Source organism: Camelina sativa, chromosome 14, assembly GCF_000633955.1.
Source record: "Camelina sativa cultivar DH55 chromosome 14, Cs, whole genome shotgun sequence".
Classification (NCBI taxonomy): domain Eukaryota; kingdom Viridiplantae; phylum Streptophyta; class Magnoliopsida; order Brassicales; family Brassicaceae; genus Camelina; species Camelina sativa.
In genome coordinates this window covers 24,691,224-24,712,922 of record NC_025698.1, presented here as the reverse complement: position 1 = coordinate 24,712,922, position 21,699 = coordinate 24,691,224, and the positions used below count along the sequence as shown (strand labels likewise).

Below are 21,699 nucleotides of genomic sequence, written 5' to 3'. Positions count from 1 at the left end.
TTAGGAGATTTAAACTTGTTAGATTAAAAAGTCAACGCCTACTAGGTTGGTTGGTTGGTTGAGGAAGGAATAAAATCAAAGAAACGACTTTCCTCATCTGCGATTTCAATTTTTCACTCTCGATGGCTTTATCTCCGACTCCGAGCACCGGGTCCGACGTGTTTGTGAGTTTCAGAGGGGAGGAAATTCGCAGAGTTTTTGTCAGCCATATCTACCGTTTGTTGGAACAAAAGGGCATTCGAACTTTCAAAGGTGAAACCGAGCAGAACCTGGAACCCTCTGAGATTCATCTGGCGGCTATCCGAGCCTCGAAAGTTGCAATCGTCGTCGTATCTGAGAACTATGTCTTTTCGCCTTCGGTCCTGAGAGAGCTCGAAGAGATTCTAAATTACCTTACAATCTCTCCAGTCTATTACGGAGTAGATGACTGGGATGTTAATAAAAGACAGGCCGAAGAAGTCTGCACTGATCAGGTGGAGTTATCGGCGGCAACGGCGTGGAGGAATGCACTGATGGAGCTGGCATGCATACCCGGCGAGCACTCAAACAATTGGTATCTCCACGACATGAAAATCTTGATTGCAATTTCTTCGTTTTAAGAGTCAGTCAATTTTTAATGTCTTACTTAGGCGTTGCCTTGATAGGGAGGATGATGCGGAGCTGATCCTGAAGATCACAAATGATATCTGGGATAAGTTGAGCGCTTCTCGATTCTTTGGCCTTGTGGGGATGGATCTCCGCATGAGACGAGTCTATGAATTGTTGTCTTTGGATGCTAAGTATGATGAAGTACGCGAGATTGGCATTTGGGGTCGGGCAAGTCTTGGCAAAAGAACGCTTGCCAAGTTTGTCTATCAAGAGATATCTCACTGTTTTGATGTCTGTGTTCTACTTGAAGATGTCAATATCATCCAACACAGCCACGGCCACAACGCTTTGGCTTTAAGTGAATTGCTTCAAACAAAGTTTCTTCAAACATCGGGTAGTCTTCACATGATCTCCCCTGATGACACAGCATGGCTCACAGACCAAAGAGTACTTCTCGTTCTTGTCGGTGTTGATATAATTGAAAAACTAGATATCCTTAGGGAGTACATTAAACTGTTTGGTCCAGGGAGCAGAGTCATTGTAACCTGCCTAGACAAGAAGTTGCTTCTTGCCTGCGGGGTAACACTTTTGTACCAAGTTGAATCCCTAGAATTCTATCTCTAGAAATCTTGAACCTCCACGCTTTCAAGGATATTGCTCCTCTTGAAGGTTATGAACAGTTCTTAGCTCTTGCGATTAAGATTGGCAATGGTTATCCTTCAGTAATTGCTGCAGTCGGCTCAGAATTATGTGCTAAACCTAACGAAGAGTTGGAAACAATATTGTCCAGATACGAGCAATCATCTGATGAATGCACTACAGGAACAGAGACAAGTAGCTCTGATGCGTCAGTTGGAGCAAAAGTATTCGGTAGACTTGAGGAAGACTGGAAAATGGTATTGTCTAAATATGAACGATCGTCTGATGAAAACACTCTAGGAACAGAGGAAAGCAGCTTCAATGTATCAAATGAGAAGGATAAGTCTCTGCCGGGGAACACTGCATTCAACTTTGTAGGTATGGAGTGTCACCTGAAGGCTGTGAGTGGATTGATGGAGTTACAATCTGAAAATGAAGTTCGTATAGTTGGCATCTGGGGAGTAGGAGGGGTTGGCAAACTCACCCTTGCAAGATGTGTGTACAAGGAGACCATGCAATATTTTCATATCCATGTTTTCCTGGAAAATATTGGAAAGATTTATAAAGACCATGGTCCATCAGGTTTACATGAAGAGCTGCTGTGGAATAATATCCAAAGAGAGGCTTTAGCAGTAAGGAGTTCAAAAAATGGCTTTGATGTTACCAAAGCAAGGCTTCGAAACCGTAAAGTGCTGCTCATTGTTGATGGTGTGGATAATAATGAACAGATAGAGGATGTCCAGAAAGTTGCCACTTGGTTTGGTTCAGGGAGTAGAGTTATGGTGACGACCAGAGACAAGAAATTTCTTGTAGCAAATGGCCTAAGACATATATATGAAGTCAAGTGTCTGAGAGTCCATGAAGCTCTTCAACTCTTCTATCAGTTTGCTTTCAACGAGCAAGCCCCTTCTACTTGTTTCAAACGGCTCTCGGTTCGTGCTGTCCAACTTGCTGGCCGAATTCCTTTATCTCTTAAAGTACTCGGCTCATTTCTATGTGGGAAAAGTGGACACGAGTGGGAACGAGTCTTGCAGAAACTTGAAAGTCAACGAGTTAAGGACAAAGCGGAAGTAGCAGAAGCATCTACGGATGTGGGAGTTACAAGAGATAAGGAAGCAGATGATTATCGCAATGTTGTTGGTTCTGACGTGACAGCTTCGAAGGTAATCATCGTTCCTGAAGAAAAGAGCCATGTCACGAAAGAAAGCAGGAGTGTCAACGAATTAGAGTGTATACCTTTGTGGGGCACAGTTTCCATTGATGGAAACAGACCTCAAATGCAAGATTCTGTTATAGCTTTACCCCATTTTCTGAAAATACCCATTGAAATGTTTATGGGAGATCATGAGGGGATGAATCCAAGTCTCTCACACATCCCTTGTCATTTTTTCGGTGTATATGATGGCCATGGCGGATCTCAGGTATGCTGTAATTGCTATTCTTTTGATTTAGCGATTGAGGATGAGAACCTCTCTTGCGAGTAAAGTGAATAAAAAATACTTTGTTGGAAATGGATTCTTGCAGGTTGCTGAATACTATCGTGATAGAATCCACTTTGCTTTGGCTGAAGAAATTGAGCGCATTAAAGATAAGTTATGCAACAGTGAATCAAGTGAGAATAGGCAAGTACAGTGGAAGAAAGTCTTCACCAATTGTTTTCTAAGGGTCGTTGATGAGGTCGCAGGGAAAATCGGCTGTCGTCCAAGTACTGGTTCTTTTGATAATATTCTTGAGGCTGTTGTCCCTGAGTCCATCGGATCCACTGCCGTAGTAGCATTGGTTTGCTCATCACATATAATAGTTTCCAACTGTGGTAATTCAAGAGTGGTTTTATTGCGAGGCAAAGAATCCATGCATTTATCAGTTGACCAAAGAGTAAAAATCCTCCTTTTCCCTCAAACGTGTTTTAAAACAATCTGAGAAAGTTTCTTACTTCTCTCTTTCACACAGAGCTAATAAATGTCTTAACCGCTTTTGCAGCCAGAGAGAGAGGACGAGTATGCAAGAATAGAGAAAACTGGAGGAAAAGTTGTACAATGGCAAGGCGCCAGATCAAGTTTTAGCGTTCTCAATACGTCGAGGTCCATTGGTAGGTTACAGTTCACCATTTCTTCTATATTGATGTACATCCACTCTCACACCTTTGACCTTCTTAATCTGTTGGATAGAATTCTTGTTCAATTTGTTGGAAACACTGATTTCGTTCTTAAAGTGGTAACAGAAATTTCAAATTTTATAGTTCAATTTGTTGATATAATAGACGTTAAAAAAAAAATTTAGAGATTAGACTCATTTGTTCAAGACATTACTTGAGTTGTAGCAAGTGTTACAGTCCAACATCATTAGATCCGTTTCAATCTGCTTCTTTGTTTTCAGGTGATGAATATCTGGAGCCATATGTACGACCAGATCCCGAGGTGATGTTTATGCCACGAGCTAGAGAGGACGAGTGTCTAATATTTGTTGGAATAAATAATTATGATGTCTCTTTCTCTCTCCTTTATGCAACCCATCTTTGTAACAGCTAGTTTTTCATCTTCTTCTTCTATATATTTGTATCTCTCTTGTATTCTCAGATCTAAGAGAAATAATATTCAGTTTCTCTCTATTCTCTCTATTTTATTTTATTCTTCCGCTTATATTTCTACATGGTATCAAAGCTCTAGATCCTTATTCTTTGTCTCTTTTGCTATTATTCTTTTTCTTTTTCTTTTCTTTTCTGGGTACTAGCATGCCAAATAGACTTGGTCATCCTCATACTAAGGCCCTTAGTATGCTACTTCCTAATATGTCTTTTGATCATGAGAAGTGTGAGGCTTGTATTTTAGGAAAGCATTGTAAAACTGTTTTTCCAAACTCTACTACTACTTATCAAGATTGTTTTGAACTTATTTATTCTGATGTTTGGTCTGCTCCTTGTGCTTCAAAAGATAATAACAAATATTTTGTTACATTTATTGATGAAAAATCTAAATATACATGGCTAACTCTTTTACCTTCAAAAGGCCATGTTTTTGAAGCTTTTTCAAACTTTCACAGCTATGTTTCCACTCAGTTCAGTGCAAAGATAAAGACTTTGAGGACCGACAATGGTGGAGAATATACTAGCAATGAATTCAAGGTGTTCACTTCTAAACATGGGATTGTCCATCAAACAACTTGTCCTTATACCCCTCAACAAAATGGTGTCTTTGAGCGTAAAAATCGTCACCTTATGGAAGTAGCAAGGACCATGATGTTTTACAAGAATGTTCCAAAACATTATTGGAGTGATGCTGTCATAACAACATGTTATCTCATTAATAGACTCCCCACAAAATGTCTCAATGACATTTCTCCATATGAGGTACTAAATCAAACTAAACCTTCTGTTGATTTTCTAAAAGTTTTTGGTTGTGTTTGCTATGTTCATGTCCCAGATGATCAAAGGTATTAGCTCCAGCCTAAAAGCATCAAATGCATCTTTAATGGGTACTCTCCTACTCAAAAAGGGTACAAATGCTACCACCCAGGAACAAGAAGGACTTATGTCTCACATGATGTAAAGTTTGATGAAGACAAATGTTTCTTTGAGGAAAAAGATTGGAGCAAATTGAAGGACTTGACAAATTCTGAATCAGATCGTGCTCAAAGCCTCAAGTTTCTATTGGAGAATCTCAATTCTTCAAATAACAGTAGAAAAGAGGAGCTACAAGGTCAACAAATTTCTGAAATTGTCCAGCAGACTTCAGAAAACTTGCAGCAGACTTCAGAAAACGTGCAGCAGACTTCAGAAAATGTGCAACAGATTTCAGAAAATTTGCAGCAGACTTCAGAAACCTTGCAGCAGACTTCTCCAAACCTGCAACAAATTTCTCCAAACTTTCAGCAAACTTCTGAAAATGCATATGACTCTTCTCAACATCCTATGGCTGCCACTGAAGTTCACAACACCAATGGTGATCTGATACTGAGATTGCCATTCATGAAGATGATTCACCTTTGCCTCTCCGAAGAAGTCAAAGACCAAGAACGGATCCTAACATTTTGCTGCAAAAGCGGTTTTGCTATAACTTTTCAACTGCTCATCCTATTAAAGGTTTTTGTTCTTTAGCTAACCTTCCTACTGACCATCAAGTTTTTCTTAGCAAAATTGACCAGGAAACTGTGCCAAAGACTTATGAAGAAGCAAAAGACAATGAGGTTTGGCTTGCTGCTGTTGATGATGAACATGGAGCCATGAAAAGGAACCACACATGGGTTTAGGTGGACCTTCCTAAAGGCAAGAAGCCAGTTGGATCTAAGTGGATATTTACAATCAAATACCACAACAATGGTGAAATAGAAAGACACAAAGCTCGTTTAGTGGCGAAAGGCTTCACTCAAACATATGGAGAAGACTATAAAGACACTTTTGCTCCAGTTGCCAAACTTCATACGGTTCGTGTTGTTCTTTCTCTTTCCACTAACCTTTCTTGGGATTTGTGGCAGATGGATGTTAAGAATGCATCCCTTCAAGGCGAACTTGACGAAGAAGTATATATGCTACCACCTCCTGGTATTGTTGTTGCACAAGGCAAAGTCCTCAAACTAAACAAAGCTATTTATGGTCTCAAACAATCTCCACGTGCTTGGTATTACAAATTAAGTAAGACACTTCTTGGTTATGGTTTTCGCAAGTCCCATGCTGATCATTCGCTTTTCACAATTCAGGGGGAAAGAGGTATTGTGGTTGTTCTTTTTTATGTTGATGATATTATTATCTCTGGTGATGATAAAGAAGGTATTCAAAATACTAAATCCCTTCTTAAGTCTACTTTTGATATTAAAGACTTGGGTGAACTAAAGTACTTTCTTGGCATAGAAGTATGTCGTTCTGAGGAAGGTCTATTTCTATCTCAAAGGAAGTATACACTCGATCTTCTTAATGATACAGGAAAGCTTGGAGCCAAACCGGTGAATACTCCCATTGAAGAAAAATACAAAGACTCTCGAGAGGGGGAACGTGAAGGGAAACCTTATAACAACATTGGACAATACCAAAGAATTGTGGGTAAGCTCATTTATCTCACAATTACTCGCCCTGATTTGTGTTTTGTTGTGAATCAGGTAAGTCAACATATGAAAGCTCCTACTATTCACCATTGGAATATGGTGGAAAGGATTCTCAGTTACTTGAAAGGATCTCTAGGCAAAGGTATTTGGATGAATGAGAATGGCCACACTGAACTTGTTGGTTATTGTGATGCGGGATACGCTAGAGACAAGTCTGATAGGAAATCGACTGGAGGTTATTGTACGTTTGTTGGTGGGAATTTGGTCACTTGGAGAAGCAAGAAGCAGAAGGTGGTTTCAAGGTCTAGTGCTGAAGCTGAGTACCGTTCCATGGCTGATACTACTGATGAGCTTATTTGGCTTAAGGCGTTGCTTTTGGATCTTAGAGTCAAGATATCTCAACCTATCACCATGCATTGTGACAACCAAGCTGCTATTCACATTGCTTCGAATTCTGTGTTTCATGAACGCACCAAACATATAGAAGTGGACTGTCACCATATCCGTGAGAAGGTTGAACTTGGCATCATCTCTCCCATCTATACTAAAAGTTCTGATCAACTTGCAGATATCTTCACCAAGGCAACAAATTCAAAGGTGTGCAATTTTCATTCTAAGCAAGCTTGGCTTAGTTGATCTTCACAAACCTAAAATGTGATTGTTGTGCTCTTTTTCCCTTGTCCATGGTTTTTCCTATTGGGTTTTCCTGGTAAGGTTTTTAATGAGACAACTCCATTTTTAGGCACGATCTCCCTATACCAAGCTTGAGGGGGAATGTTGGAATAAATAATTATGATGTCTCTTTCTCTCTCCTTCATGCAACCCATCTTTGTAACAGTTAGTTTTTCATCTTCTTCTTCTATATATTTGTATCTCTCTTGTATTCTCAGATCTAAGAGAAATAATATTCAGTTTCTCTCTATTCTCTCTATTCTCTCTATTCTCTCTATTCTATTTTATTCTTCCGCTTATATTTCTACAATATTGGCCAGTGATGGAGTTTGGGATGTAATGAGTAACCAAGAAGCTTGCGATTTTGCGAGGAAGCGGATCTTGGCTTGGCACAAGAAGAATGGAGCATGGCCTTTAGCTGAGAGAGGTGTAGGGGAAGACCACGCTTGTCAAGCTGCGGCTGATTATCTCTACAAACTCGCTTTACAAAGAGAAGCAAAGACAATGTAGCGATCATAGTGGTCGACTTGAAATCCCACAGAAAGTTCAAGACCAAATCCTGAAACATTGTACGCTCGAGCTCTTACACTATCTAGGTATGAGGATCATTACTACCTGCTAAATTAATCTGTTTGTTTTTGTTTTCAGGTGATGACTATCTGGAGCCATATGTAATACCAGATCCTGGGTGATGTTTATGCCATGAGGGAGAGAAGAACAATGCCTTATATTAGCTAGCGATGGACTATGGGACGTAATGAGTTACCAAGAAGCTTGCGAGTTAGCAAGGAAACAGATCTTGATGTGGCACAAGAAGAATAGATCATTTCCGCATCTTTATATGATTACAGGCAGTTTTCAACTGTAAATCATCATTATCATTCTTCCCCAAATTTTTCATTTTCTTTATCCCGTTAACAATATTGTTTGAATTACAGAGGAAGGCACAACATTTTAGTTTTTGAGAAGTTGTTTTCTGATTGATGAATAGAAGCTCTTTGGTTTGAGCTTTGAGGTTCTTTTTAAAACACGCAGAAGCTTAATGACGACAATAGCTACGGAGTGTTGCAAATAGAAATGCCTAGAAACATAAAAGAGCAGCTGATGTGTTCTATGGAAGACCGATGGTATGGTTACTCCTTCCTTGATGATCCAGTACAGAACTCAGCGTCACAGTTTTTTTCTTTATTAGTTGATCTCATGTTTATTATAGACGAACAAACAAATAGTTGTGTTCAAAGTGTTTAGAAAAAGGTAAATTGTCTTTTTTAGTAAATTTATTTTTATAAACACCAAAAAAATCAGATAAATGTCTATCTATCAAAATTACATATAACTAGATTAGATCCGCGCTACGTCACGAGATACTTTTTGTAACTACTTTTAGATATATTGAATTATTGAAAATATGAAATTTCTTTTTTGAAATTAGATTAGTTGTAAAAGCTATGGTTTATACAATGAAAAAATAAAAAAATGCACTAATAAAATAAAAATTGAAAAATCTTAAATTTAAAATGGCTTATAAATGTTTACATTTAAATCGGATGGACTTAATTGTATAAATAGTTTAACTAATCCTGTATGTTAACTTTTATTTTCTTTACCCTAATGTGGGAGATATATTAGCATGGTATAGATTTGTGGTGTATTTTTTGTATTTAATACAAATTTAATCACATATATTAGGATGGTCGTTTGTCTCTTTAAAGGTCTTCCTGAAGGCAAATTGGGTGGTTTAAACACTGACATGCAATCGAAAGAAAAGTGTCCTATACAATTATAATTGGTTAAAAGATTAATCCAAAATCTCAATACAACTACTGATACGAAGTGTTGTGTAAATGTGATATAAAATCACTCGTCTTAAACGTCACACTGATTTCACGTTGATGTTAGGCTTAGGGAGATCAAATATGTACTTTGATCATACAAATTTCCATATGTATGATTAAATTGTATTTCGTTTGCTGTTATCTATCCAATCCAAGATAGAAAAAAAAATAGAAAACAATTAATAAAATATATATACTAAAGATGCTTCCTAATAGTTATCGAGAAGAAGGAATCAAATTATAGTACTCTCTCGTTAAATATTTATGGACTCATTCTAAACTGAATTATAGAAACAAGAATTAACCTTCCCATGATTTTCGGTTTCTCAAAGCTGAAATCAATAAGAAGAGGACAACTAACGTCAACACTCAATATGATAAAAGTTTTCCCAATTCACCAACTTATCTCTCAAAACTGAAAGAATCGATAGAAGCAATCACTCTTATTCTCTCCTAATCGGCTTCGACACCACACATACTTCAAAGAATCTCATTTTGATGAATTAGGGTTCGTCAATTTTAGATGAAACTGGGATTTATATTTGGGTAAAAGAACATCATGTTGTATTTCTTTACATTTCGTGTTGTTATAGTTAAATATGTCATTTTTTTTCTTTCTAAACCGCTGTGTTTTGATTTTACTTTGACCATCCATATATGATTGTAATTGGAATAGAAGGATGAGCTGTATTAATTAAAATGTTATCATTGGTTACTTGTTTTAACTTTGTTTTAATTGATGTGTCATCTCTAGAATGCTTATAATGCTGATTTTACAGACTTTGGAAAGAAACTTTTTACTTTTATTGTATTGATATAATTTATATGCGTTAAATTTGTATATTACAGTATTAAACAAAAAATATGAAAAAATACCAAAAAAATATGGTATTTGATTTCTAATAAACAAATTACGTAATTTATTTCTCTTCTCTATCATGGCTAATATCGCTTCTAATAATGTCATGGAGGCCAACGACAATAACGGTGAAGACATTTAAGATTTTATATTGAAGGTTTGAGTATACTTTCTTCTTTCGTCTCACCATAAAGGCATAAAATACACACTGTCTTCATAAGGTTTGAGTGCAAACTGCAAAGGTCATTTGGGAAAGAGTTTTTCTATTGCTGTAATGTTCATGAGTTCAAGAAGATGCCGTGCATGTGTCTCCTTCTAATGGTTTTGTTTTTGTATTGAACAACTCGATGATGATTTTTAGTTTTTTTTACCATGATATTTCTGTCAAGTATGTTTTTATTTGAAAGTCAAATTTCTTTTCTTTTCTTGCAATACTTACAATTTACAGTTTAAATTCTGTTTGTTTTTTTCTTCGCAAATAACGATACTATTTTCTTATCGACAACAAAAAACAAATCATATTACAGAACCAAAATTTCTGTAATTTTATATAGCAGGTACATGTTACTCTGATTTAAACCAAAAAAATTCAAAACTACTTAGATTTCGGTTATTTGATCATGTAGATTGTGGTTTTGAGCTGCCGCCGCCGCCATTAGAAAGAAGTTAGTAATAAGAGGTTAAAGATGTAGACAGAAAAGTGAGAGAAATGTAAAAAGACAGAGGGGGTGGGGGAATGTATTTTTTATTAGATTAAAACATGTGTTACAATACAAATTAACATTTTTTATTATTCAAAATTATAGATTTATATTTAAAAGTTACTTATATTATTATAGTGAAAAACACATTTACATCTTATTCTTATATATTTTTTTATCTAAGTTAGATTTTCTTCTTGTTGTATAGTTTTGATTTTATTGAATATTCTATTTTTAATAAAAGGATAGTACACAACATAATTTTTGTAGACTTTGTATTTTTAATAAATTATTACAAATGGTTATAAATAGGTTATAGATTAATTTATATATTAATCGGTTACACCTAAATATTGGGTGCAACCTTAATTAGGAATGTTCAAAATTAATAATTGATATATTAATCGTAACAAATAAAATCATAAATATTCTAAACTGTAGTTTTGGAAGATTTTAGTCCTATATCAAGTCGTTTCCAAAGATCCTTAAACAAAAAATTACAAATTTATTTTCCACAGATTTTATTGATAAACCACAACATTCAATAAAAAAAAGTACTCGTGCTAGAGCACATATTGAAATTTTTTTATTTATATTATAATTTTAAAACTTACATACTCTAACACATGTTAAATTTTTATATAGTCTACCACAAAAGCTGTTGGACACACTCTAACACGAGTTAATAATTTTATATAATATAGCATGGACTATAATTAACAATATAAGATTTACATAAGATTTAAATTACATGGATGATATTTACCATAAAAATTGTTTGGATGAGTTGCATCCAAATAATATTATAAAAAATTACATATATAATATTTTAAAAATAATGAATTGTATTTCAACCTGTGGTGCACGGATCCGAATCTAGTTTTGTAATAAAGGGATTTGTTAGTTTTTTGTTTTCTATTCAAGTTTGTTTAAGTTCTATTTACAAGTTAATTATAATTATATGATGTACGATTTTATTATTAAAAAATAATATAGTTATAGTTATGTAATATGTTTTGAGAACCAAAATCTTTTCTATTAAATTATTTTGGATTAATTTGATTATGAAATGGCAATATGTTATGTAATATGGTTTGACAATTGAAAGTGTTTTAAAATCTTACTGGTTTGTTTTAAAATTTAAATGATTTGTTTCATACGCGGGATTCTAAAAGATACAATTTCAGAAATTTTTTTAAATTATTAAATGTTTCAATTAAAAAGATGACGTACAGTATAAAAATTATAAATCAATTATTGGATTGTGCTAGTTGCATTATTATGTCTTGTAGTAAGAACGTGATATTAGAGTGAGAAGAACCTCCTTCCTCCACAGCCTTGTGAGCTAATTCTCCAAGCTCTTTGGCTCTTCTTCTTCTATCTTTTGCATCTTCACTTTCACCCATTAACTCTTCCACTGCCTTCTTCACTCCTTCTTTATCCACCAACACTCCTATCTTCTCCTCTTCTTCCCATTTCATAGGCTTCTCAACCCCGGCTCTTACACCGGCTTTAAGTACCTGCACGACCAGTTTCTCGTTGCAGAATTGGTCTGCGAATAGCGGCCATGTAAGCAGCGGTAGACCAGCGGTTATCCCCTCAAGAGTTGAGTTCCATCCGCAGTGTGTTAAGAAACCTCCAACGGAAGGATGTGAAAGGATAAGCATTTGAGGAGACCATCCTTTGATGAGAAGTCCTCTGTCTTTGATTCTTTCTTCAAATCCACTTTCCGAGAACCACTCAACTAACTCTTTGTACTTCTCCCAACCTCTTATGACCCAAATGAAAGGTCTTTGGGATAACTCAAGGCCTAGCCCGAGCTCCTTGAGCTGAGACAGAGGAAGATTGCAGATGCTCCCAAGACAAACGTAGAGCACAGAGCCCAGTTCCTGAGAATCAAGCCATTTAAGGCACTTATCTTGATCAATGTCTGATTTGTTTCCCCTCTCAGCTTTGTCTGCTCCCGCCTTGTTGCACAAGGAAACGGGTCCAATGGTCCATGCTTTACCAGACCTTGCCTCCTTGAAGTCTTTGGCATAATCAGGCTCGAGCTCTTGAAATGTGTTGACTATCACACCATAAGATGTCATATCGGCTTCTACCAATTCGTCTATGAACTCCTTCCAGTCTCCAGGAACATATGTTTCCACCGGAACTTGAGTTCTTGTGAACTCGACTCTATCAGGAAAATAAGGAATAGTAAAATACTCCTCATCAAACTTCAAATTCTCCAAGATCTCACGGTTCTTGCGTACAACGTGCACACACAGAAGACAAAAACAACCCATACCATGGAAGAGAATTTTGGGTATATTGAACTTCTTGGCGATTTTGCTTGTATAAGGCAAAGACATATCGGAGATTAGACAGCTTGGTCGAGGGCTCATCTCTTCAATGAGCTTCTGGACTGGTTCTTCGAGCAAGTTAGTCGCTTTAAAGAACGGTATCATCCGCTCCATCGTGTCAAGAGAATCTATATTCTCTTGTCCTTCTTTTAGACCAGCGTCTTGATATGGAAACTTGACTTGCACCAGGTTGATTGGTAAGCCAGACTCAATGGCACGGTTTAGGACATTCTTGAACCTCCCTGCATTGAGAGGCGTCGTGACAATTGTTACGGTCACACCCCGCTGAGCCAAGAGCCTTGCAATATCAACCATGGGAATCATGTGGCCTTGAGCCATGAAAGGGAAGAGAACAAAGTGAAGAGGATAAGGTTCATTGGTTGTTTCAGAACCCATTTTCGATTCAATCATCGTAAGAAACTCCTCTAGTTTTGGTGTGCGTCTGGTTTATATTTTTTGGAGCTCTATATAGAATAAGATGCGTGGAGAGGAAAAAAAAGTAAAGTGGACAGAAGACGTAATAGATGACGTAAACTGATTTTTACTGCGTCAGTTCCAAGTGGTGCTTACTTATACTTACTACAAGACATTCTTGGGCCAATACGTAGTTTGTCCGTTTGTGACCCATTCTACATCTTCTATTGACCTTCCTTCGCAGGAAAAGTTTTGAGACATATATCTCAATCATAACGAAGAAAGAAGATAATTCACAGACACATATATAAACAACTTGGAGCCTCGCTGATAGCTACCCCAAGTCTCAAGAATAAAAATAAACAAAAAGAGGGACGAAAAAAGTTACTAATATTTACCAAAATCTAGTTTGTATTTGAAACTTCAAAGAACGATTAAAAATCTCATCTAAAACACTAAAAGGAGATTAATATCCAACGTTGGACTCTTTCATGACAGCTATATATCTAGCAGAAGCCTCAAAAATCACAATCAACAAGCAGTGGACCCACCCGTACAACACTTTCGTGTGAATGTTTCTTTCCTGAGTTTGGTAATAGAGATGACACAAAGAGAATATCCTTGCAAGATGAAAACAGCATACAGTTTGCAACAAACATACAAATCTGGATGGTTAATTTCTCATTATTGTTGTACCTATGGATATATATACTTTATCTTCAATTCTCACAAATAATACAAAAGTAAGTTTTTTTTCCAAATTTAGGACACATCTCTACAGTTACAAAAATAACACCAACTAAGATTTAATCCGCCAAGTACAACATGATAACTGTTTTTACACAATTATTATTGATGATGTTACCAAAATAATAAAATGATAATAAATTAATTTTTGTTGTAGCATTGGGTTTTACGATATCTAATTTTTGTTTTAGCATCAAAATTAAATTCATGTTGTATCAAATCTGTTTGGCCATGTAACTCCGTCTTATCATATTTTAAATTTTTAAATATCCGTATAATTAAATAGTTCGACTAGAAATTTAAATATTTTTAAATTTGAATGTTTGTTAAGTTGAACTTCCTACTCTCTCGGACTTGATTCAGTTTGGTCTTTTAGGCAATGTGAGATGTTAAACATATATTGCTTCTTAATTAGTTGAATAATATATGTCACTTTTCAAAAATTGAATCACAACCTATGCAGAAAAAAGTTAGATTTTTTCTTAATTTTATTTATTATATAATTATTCAAATCAACTTAAAAACCAAACTCTCGCGGACAGATCTACAGATATGAGAAAATAAAAAGTTTTATTTCTTTTTGAATCTCTCAGATTTCTCGTTCTTATTATTTTGTGTGTGACGCCATAGCCAAAGCTTATCTCGGTTCTCTATTTGTTGCACTTGAGATGGCGATTTGCGGCAATGTTAACAAAAGAGAGAGATTACAAGGAGAAGGTGGAGAATAACAGTAAAGATGGTGGAAGACAAGTTGATGGTGAAGCGGGGACATCAAGTTAAGGTTGATTGAGATATGTGAACAAACGCTGCAAGAGAAGACAGTCCACATCGGAGAATCACCAAGCAGAGACGAGTTAGTGAGGATGGCGGCGCTAGGGTTTACGATTTGTACCAGTTGTCCTATTTATTTTGTTAGTTATATCATTTGTTTCAGTTGTACTATTATCTCTTAGTTATTATACATTTTGTACTAGTTGTTCTATTATATCTCAGTTATACCAGTTTTACCAAATGTTATATATCTTTCGATTGTATCATTTGTACTACTTGTCCTATTACATCTTAGTTATACTAGTTGTACCATTTGTCGTATATCACTCAGTTAAACTATTTGTACTAGTTGTTCAATTCTTTATTTATACAATGGTTTTTTTTTCAACACCCTCCACCTCAACTTTTAACACTCCACATCATTTTCTCTTTCTTCCACCTAATCATTCAACACCCAAATTAATTTTAACCTCTCCAATGGTTTTGTTTAATAATATTCAACACCTTACCCCACTATTTTCACTTTATATTTTTATTTTTTACTTAATTTGATAACAACAGATTTATAGTAATTTAAAATTAATAAAAGTTACATTATTATTTTTTAATTTAATCTTATATTTTTCTTAATATTTTAATATAACAAAAATAAAAATTATTATTATTAAAACAAATAAAATTACACAAACTTCAAATTCGGAAAATACAAACACAAGGACATATATGTTTAAAAACTTCAAATTTTAAAACCTCTTTAATCACGGAACATCCCGAATTTTGCCCATATGTGTTTCACTAGATCTGCTTGCAATTCATGATGGACATTTGAATCACGTAATTGACATCTAGCACGCACATGATTTGCAAAAGCAGGTAACACCTCAGTAGAGAATGGTTGTGATGTACTAGAACCAATTGCCTCAGACTGATCATAATCAGTCCAATGTTGCGCATATGTATCTCGCTCATCCTCAACAATCATATTATGTAATATAATACATGACCGCATGATCATAGCTAAATCGGCTATGTCCCACAAACGTGCTGGTTCACGAATGATTTTGAATCGAGCTTGTAACACTCCAAATGCACGTTCGATGTCCTTCCGACATCCCTCTTGGTGTTGTACAAATAACTTGTCTGGTTCACTTTGAGGAAGACAAATTGATTTGACGAAAGTTGGATAAGAAGGATAGATACCATCAGCTAGATAGTATGCCATATCATATGGGCGTTGGTTCACAAAGAAGTTCACTTTTGGAGTATTTCCTTGTTCAACATCATCGAACAATGGTGAACGATCTAGAACATTGATATCGTTCAATGTGCCTGGACACCCAAAAAAAGCATGCCATATCCATAGATCATCAGATGCAACTGCTTCAAGAATAACAGTGGTGGTTCCCTTATCTTCTCGAGTAAATTGACCTTCCCACGCCGTAGGACAATTTTTCCACTCCCAGTGCATGCAATCAATACATCCAATCATCCCCGGAAACCCCCGCATCTCGCTGACATGCAAAATTCTTTGGAGGTCATCTTGAGTTGGAGCTCTGAGATACACTTGCTCATACAAATGTATGATTCCTTCAAAATCTACGCAAGCACTCCAATGCTGTAGTACCTCCGATTTTGATGTACTCGTCGACCGCGTCTGCCGCCATACCATATGCTAACATTTGCATAGCTGTGGTACATTTCGCTAGTGGGGATATACCTTCTTTATTGGATGCGTCAACTCGTTGGGTGAAGTAGTTGTCACTGCTTGACAGGTCACGAACAATTCGGAGGAAAAATTGTTTTCGCATACGGAATCGACGACGAAACATTGCATCATCATATGTAGGTTGATCGGCAAAGTAGTCGTCAATCAATCTTTGGTTCGCGGCTACATGATCTCTCTTGAAGTATTTTCTTGTGCTACGACGTGGATAATCTTCTTCTATTTTGTTTCGACGCTCTCTAAACCGGTTCACGATGTATCTTTCTTCAATTTCTGACTGTCGTTTGTAAGCTTCAACATCAAAAGGAAAATCAGATGGATCTATTGAGGATCCACTGCTCCCAGATCCAGTGTTCCCTCCTACTTGACTACCATAACGTGGTTGATCACGAACAGCTTCCCATTTTGACATTAAATTAAATTGGCCTTTTGTAGAACTTGAATATAATTCATGCGCTTTTGCCAATACATCATTCTCCGACCAGCCGCTTTGTTGTAAACGCTTGGCGTTATCATAAGCACCAATCCATTTACCTAGTTTTTGATTCATGTAGTTGTAATGATTTCTGCATGAAGCTCCGTCGCGAGGAGGATGAAATGAGCAATGCTCATTACAGTAGTCAGCAATTTTACCCCAATAAGCTTCACTTTTTTGGTTTTTACCAACAACGCTGTCTGTTCTATATTTAATCCATCCACTCAATAACACCAAATTTTGCTCTGTTGTCCATTTGGGGCTTTTCCGGCGAGTTGGAGTTGAATCTTCTGTATTTGGAGTGGCTTCAACACTGTTCATCCCTCCAAGAGTTACTTGCGTAGAAAATCCGGGAAATTCAATTTCTCTAACATCTTGAACACTTTCATTACCCGTTGGAGTAGAAGAATAAGGAGGTGGTTGAGATGAATATGGCATCATGGATCCATAATATGGATTATAGTTTGGAACAGATGACGGGATTGAAAAATTTGGTGGAAAGCCATAATTTGGGATATTTGGGATTGGTTGAAATAAGGATTTGGATAATTGTTGGGATTTGGAAATGGAAAAGGGTAATTAGTAGAATTTTGGGTAGGATTGTTTTTAGGATCCATTCCCAAAAAAAAAAATTGAAATAAACAAGAGTTTATGAGAGAAGAATTTGAAAATATAGTAGAAATGTTGGGTTTTTTTTTGTGTCGGAATAAAATGAATCAAGTCTCTATTTATAGACTTTTAAAAATGATGAATTTTGACATAAAAATTATTTTATAAAAAAATTATTTATTATATAATAATTGATTTTGAAATGATAAGATAAGAAAAACATCTCCAAAATCTTACTGTCCAATAAATATACGACACATGTCACTCTCATATATTTCTTTCTTTTTGCGACCAAAAAAAAAAAAACAAAAACGAAAATTGAATGTCGGCATATGTTTGTGGGGCCCAATTTTTTCGATCCAACCAATTAAATGAATTCAACACAAATGAATCCACGCCAGTTTTTACATTTTTTCAACAACTTCATTGGAGTTATTAAACTGTTGAAATAATTTTTCAAGAGGCCCATTGTAGATGGTCTTAGTTGTACCAATTCGTCGGTAATTTCATTAAGGGTAATTTGGGGATATCACATTTATTGGTGGTACTCGAATCAATTGCTGGAATGCCACTTTGTGGAAACAAATTATCGTGAATGCTATTTTTATGTTTTTATTTATTTTTTTAAATATTTTTTAAAATTAAAATGCATGGAAAAGACCAAAAACCCATACTTTATATTTACAATTATCATATCTTATTCCAAACACTTAACAATTTTCTTTCTCTTTTCTCTCCGCGAACAGATCTACAGATCTGAGAAAATAAAAAGTTTGATTTTTTTTAATCTCTCAGATTTCTCGTTTTTATTGTTCTTTGTGTGCCGCCATAGCCAAAGCTTATCTCGGTTCTCTATTTGTTGCACTGGAGATGGCGATTTGCGGCATTGTAAACAAAAGAGAGAGATTACAAGGAGAAGGTGGAGAATAACAGTAAAGATGGCGGAAGACAAGTTGATGGTGAAGCGGGGATATCAAGTGAAGGTTGGATGAGATATGTGAACAATCGCTGCAAGAGAAGACAGTCCACGGTGGAGAATCAACAAGCAGAGACGAGTTAGTGAGGATGGCGGCGCTAGGGTTTACAATTTTGTACCAGTTTTCCTATTTATTTTGTTAGTTATACCCAGTGTTCAAGAAAGCGCTAGGTGGTATCTGGGCGGTGACCTAGCGCCTAGCGCCTAGAACGCTTAGTCGGAGCCTAGACGGTTTTTAGGCGGTTTAGGCGTTACAACATAAAATATTATATATATAGAATTATATAAAAATATATATTAGAAAAAAAAATTAAGAATTATATATAAAAGTAAGAAAAAATACATTTATTTAAGTTATATTAACAACATATAAATGTTTATAATTAGATATACAAATATAAAACTTAATAATTTAAATATATGTAGTTAAAAATCAAAAATAAATATTAAAATAAAATTTATGTAATTTTAAGCGGTTCAGGCGGCTATCTAGGCGTCTGCTGAGCGCCTAGCGCCTAGGCGGCCGCCTAGACCGCTTTCTTGAACACTAATTATACCATTTGTTTCAGTTGTACTATTTAAAAATCGGGATCATGATCACCCTTGTCCGTACAACCACCGTCCGTACGACTCCAGCCGGGCCGTCCGTACAACTACCATCGGGCCGTCCGTCCAACCTTGTGGAGAAGCCCATTCAAAGCCTTACAAGCCTCATGTGAAGCTCAACCAAAGTATCTAGATATTTCCTATGTTATCGTTGGCGACTTGAAGCAAGTGGGAAGCACAAGTCAACCGTTAGTCACATGTTGTGTTAAGGAGTCTAAGATGTCACTCTCATCATGAAAATCGTGTAGCATCTTGTATAGAATATTCTCTAGCTTTAGTGTCTATATTAGGATTGTACCCATGAATTAAATTAATCAAGAAGTTGAACTCTTCTTCTATACTCTTGTTACTCTCTACTCTCTCTCATAAACTCAACCCACAAACTCTCTTCTTCTTATTTCATACACTTTCGATTACACTTCTTTATAGAATCTAAATCTTACATGGTATGAGATCCTTGTTGTTCCTATCTACAAATCCTTCACTCATCACAAACTTCCGCTCTATCTCTTCTCTCCGTTTCTGTTTTGATCTCAAAAGTCGATTATCTTTAACCGTTGGGTAATACTATTGACCAACGGAAAAAAATCCATGGAAGGCACCAAGACCTTGATTGTTCCAGTTACTCTCAAAGGAGAGAACTACTTGTTGTGGGCGAGGACCACAAAGACAGCACTATACGGCCGAGGGCTTTGGACCCATATTACCACGAGTGAGGCTCCAAAGGAAGAGCCCACCAAATATGGCAAAGAAGCGGTCACAAGCGGTGGAGACAAATAGTTTCAAGAAGACCAAAGTGTTCTTGCCATCATTCAAAACTCCCTTGATGCTCCAATACTCGAAGCCTACTCATATTGCGAGACGGCCAAGGATCTATGGGAAACATTACAAAATGTGTTCGGCAAGACCACCAATTTAAACTGAGTATTTGAGATCAAGAGGGCCATTAACAACCTAAGCCAAGAAGACATGGAGTTCACCAAACACCTTGGAAAGTTTCGGTCTCTTTGGGCTGAGCTTGAGATGCTTAGGCCGGCCACACTTAATCCGGCCATACTGAACGAGAGGCGAGAGCAAGACAAGGTGTTCGGCCTACTCCTCACACTGAATCCTTCTTATGATGATCTCATCAAACATATCTTGAGGTCGGATAAGCTTCCTAGCCTAGATGAGGTGTGTAGCCAGGTCCAAAAGGAGCATGGCTCCATGGGGCTGTTTGGAAGCAAAAGGGAGCTTGTAACCGCTAACAAGGTTAAAGTAGCGGCTGCAAACAAGAGCTACTATCAGCACGATGAAAAGAATCCTCCGGTGTGTGACCATTGCAAGAAGCCTGGTCACTTCAAGAGTCGGTGTTGGATACTCCATCCACACCTTAAAGTCAACCGACCCATGAACAACCGTGGAGGGCCGAGAGCGCATCAAGCCACCGTGGAACTTGCTATCACTGAACCTAATCAGCGAGTCACCGAAGGACAAGGCATGGCCCTAGCAGCTACTTCTGACCTTGTGAGGAAGTCAGACCTTGATGCTCTTATCAGAGCCCTCAAGGAAGCCTCTGGTAACTCCTATCTTGCCTTAAATCAAACTAAACCCCTCATAGTAGATTCTGGTGCTTCTCATCATATGATTAGCGATTCTAAACTGATTAGTGAAATTAAACCGGCTATTGGAAATGTGATTATAGCTAATGGTGAGAAAATACCAGTTGAGGGAGTTGGTAACTTAAAACTATTTGATAAAACATCTAAAGCATTTTACATGCCAAGTTTCACCTCTAACTTATTATCGATTAAGAGAGCTACAACTGACTTAAATTGCTATGCTATATTTGGTCCTAACAATGTGTATTTTCAGGATATTGAGACTAGTAAAGTACTTGGCCAAGGCTCCTCTAGAGATGACTTATATGTGCTTGAAGACTTGAATTTATCTTCTTCCAATGCTTCTTGTTTTAGTTCTATTTCTATTAAAGCAAACAATGTTATTTGGCATGCTAGACTAGGATATCCTCACTCTCGTGCTTTAGAGTTAATTTTCCCAAGTATTTCTTTCAAAAATGATGAATGTGAGGTTTATATCCTTGGTAAACATTGCAAATCTGTTTTTCCTAAGTCATTGACTATTTATGATAATTGTTTTGATCTTGTTCATTCTGATGTTTGGACCTCTCCATGTTTATCTAGAGACAATCAGAAATATTTTGTCACTTTTATTGATGAAAAATCTAAGTATACTTGGCTAACCTTGCTTCCATCTAAAGATAGAGTTCTTGAAGCTTTTATTAATTTTCAAAATTATGTGACTAACCATTATAATGCCAAGATTAAGATTTTGAGAGCAGATAATGGTGGGGAGTACACAAGTCATGCATTCAAACAACATCTCACCAAACATGGCATAATTCACCAAACAAGTTGCCCCTACACCCCACAACAAAATGGTGTTGCTGAGAGAAAGAATAGGCATCTCATGGAAGTTGCAAGATCCAAGATGTTCCACACCAATGTACCCAAACGTTTTTGGGGAGACGCTGTTCTTGCCGCATGCTATCTCATCAACCCGATTCCCACAAAGATCCTACATGATGTCTCTCCATTTGAGGTACTCAATAAAGAAAAACCCACCTTTGATCACTTACGTGTGTTTGGGTGTACTTGTTTTGTCTTAAAACAAGGTGAATTACGAGACAAACTCGATGCCAAAAG

General features: G+C 36.5%; 3 protein-coding genes and 1 pseudogene across 3 annotated transcripts; 2 read left to right on the top strand and 2 right to left on the bottom strand.

Annotated features, from left to right (window-relative positions):
• On the top strand, window positions 123–2,394 carry LOC104743949 (putative disease resistance protein At4g11170). The gene is made up of 4 exons (XM_010464975.1): window positions 123–553; window positions 630–1,167; window positions 1,239–2,318; window positions 2,383–2,394. Exons 1-4 carry the CDS (start codon window positions 123–125, stop codon window positions 2,392–2,394), a joined length of 2,061 nt encoding a protein of 686 aa, XP_010463277.1.
• On the top strand, window positions 2,505–7,443 carry LOC104742366 (protein phosphatase 2C 7-like). Its single transcript, XM_019235893.1, has 5 exons — window positions 2,505–2,648; window positions 2,752–3,102; window positions 3,208–3,316; window positions 3,604–3,682; window positions 7,242–7,443. The coding sequence occupies exons 1-5, from the start codon at window positions 2,505–2,507 to the stop codon at window positions 7,441–7,443; spliced, it is 885 nt and encodes a 294-aa protein (XP_019091438.1).
• Window positions 11,505–13,118, bottom strand: LOC104742365 (UDP-glycosyltransferase 73C5-like). Its single transcript, XM_010463366.2, has one exon. It carries the CDS (start codon window positions 13,082–13,084, stop codon window positions 11,579–11,581), a length of 1,506 nt encoding a protein of 501 aa, XP_010461668.1. The 5' UTR covers window positions 13,085–13,118; the 3' UTR covers window positions 11,505–11,578.
• Window positions 15,360–17,260, bottom strand: LOC104742364 (annotated as a pseudogene).

Excerpts from the sequence above, each read along its gene's own strand:
- LOC104743949 (XM_010464975.1), top strand. The coding sequence starts at position 123 with ATGGCTTTATCTCCGACTCCGAGCACCGGGTCCGACGTGTTTGTGAGT. Across the intron at positions 554-629 it reads GGCGAGCACTCAAACAATTG|GCGTTGCCTTGATAGGGAGG; the intron begins GTATCTCCACGA and ends TGTCTTACTTAG. Across the intron at positions 1,168-1,238 it reads AGTTGCTTCTTGCCTGCGGG|GATATTGCTCCTCTTGAAGG; the intron begins GTAACACTTTTG and ends CACGCTTTCAAG.
- LOC104742366 (XM_019235893.1), top strand. The coding sequence starts at position 2,505 with ATGCAAGATTCTGTTATAGCTTTACCCCATTTTCTGAAAATACCCATT. Across the intron at positions 3,103-3,207 it reads ATTTATCAGTTGACCAAAGA|CCAGAGAGAGAGGACGAGTA; the intron begins GTAAAAATCCTC and ends CCGCTTTTGCAG. Across the intron at positions 3,683-7,241 it reads GCTAGAGAGGACGAGTGTCT|AATATTGGCCAGTGATGGAG; the intron begins AATATTTGTTGG and ends TTATATTTCTAC.
- LOC104742365 (XM_010463366.2), bottom strand. The coding sequence starts at position 13,084 with ATGATTGAATCGAAAATGGGTTCTGAAACAACCAATGAACCTTATCCT.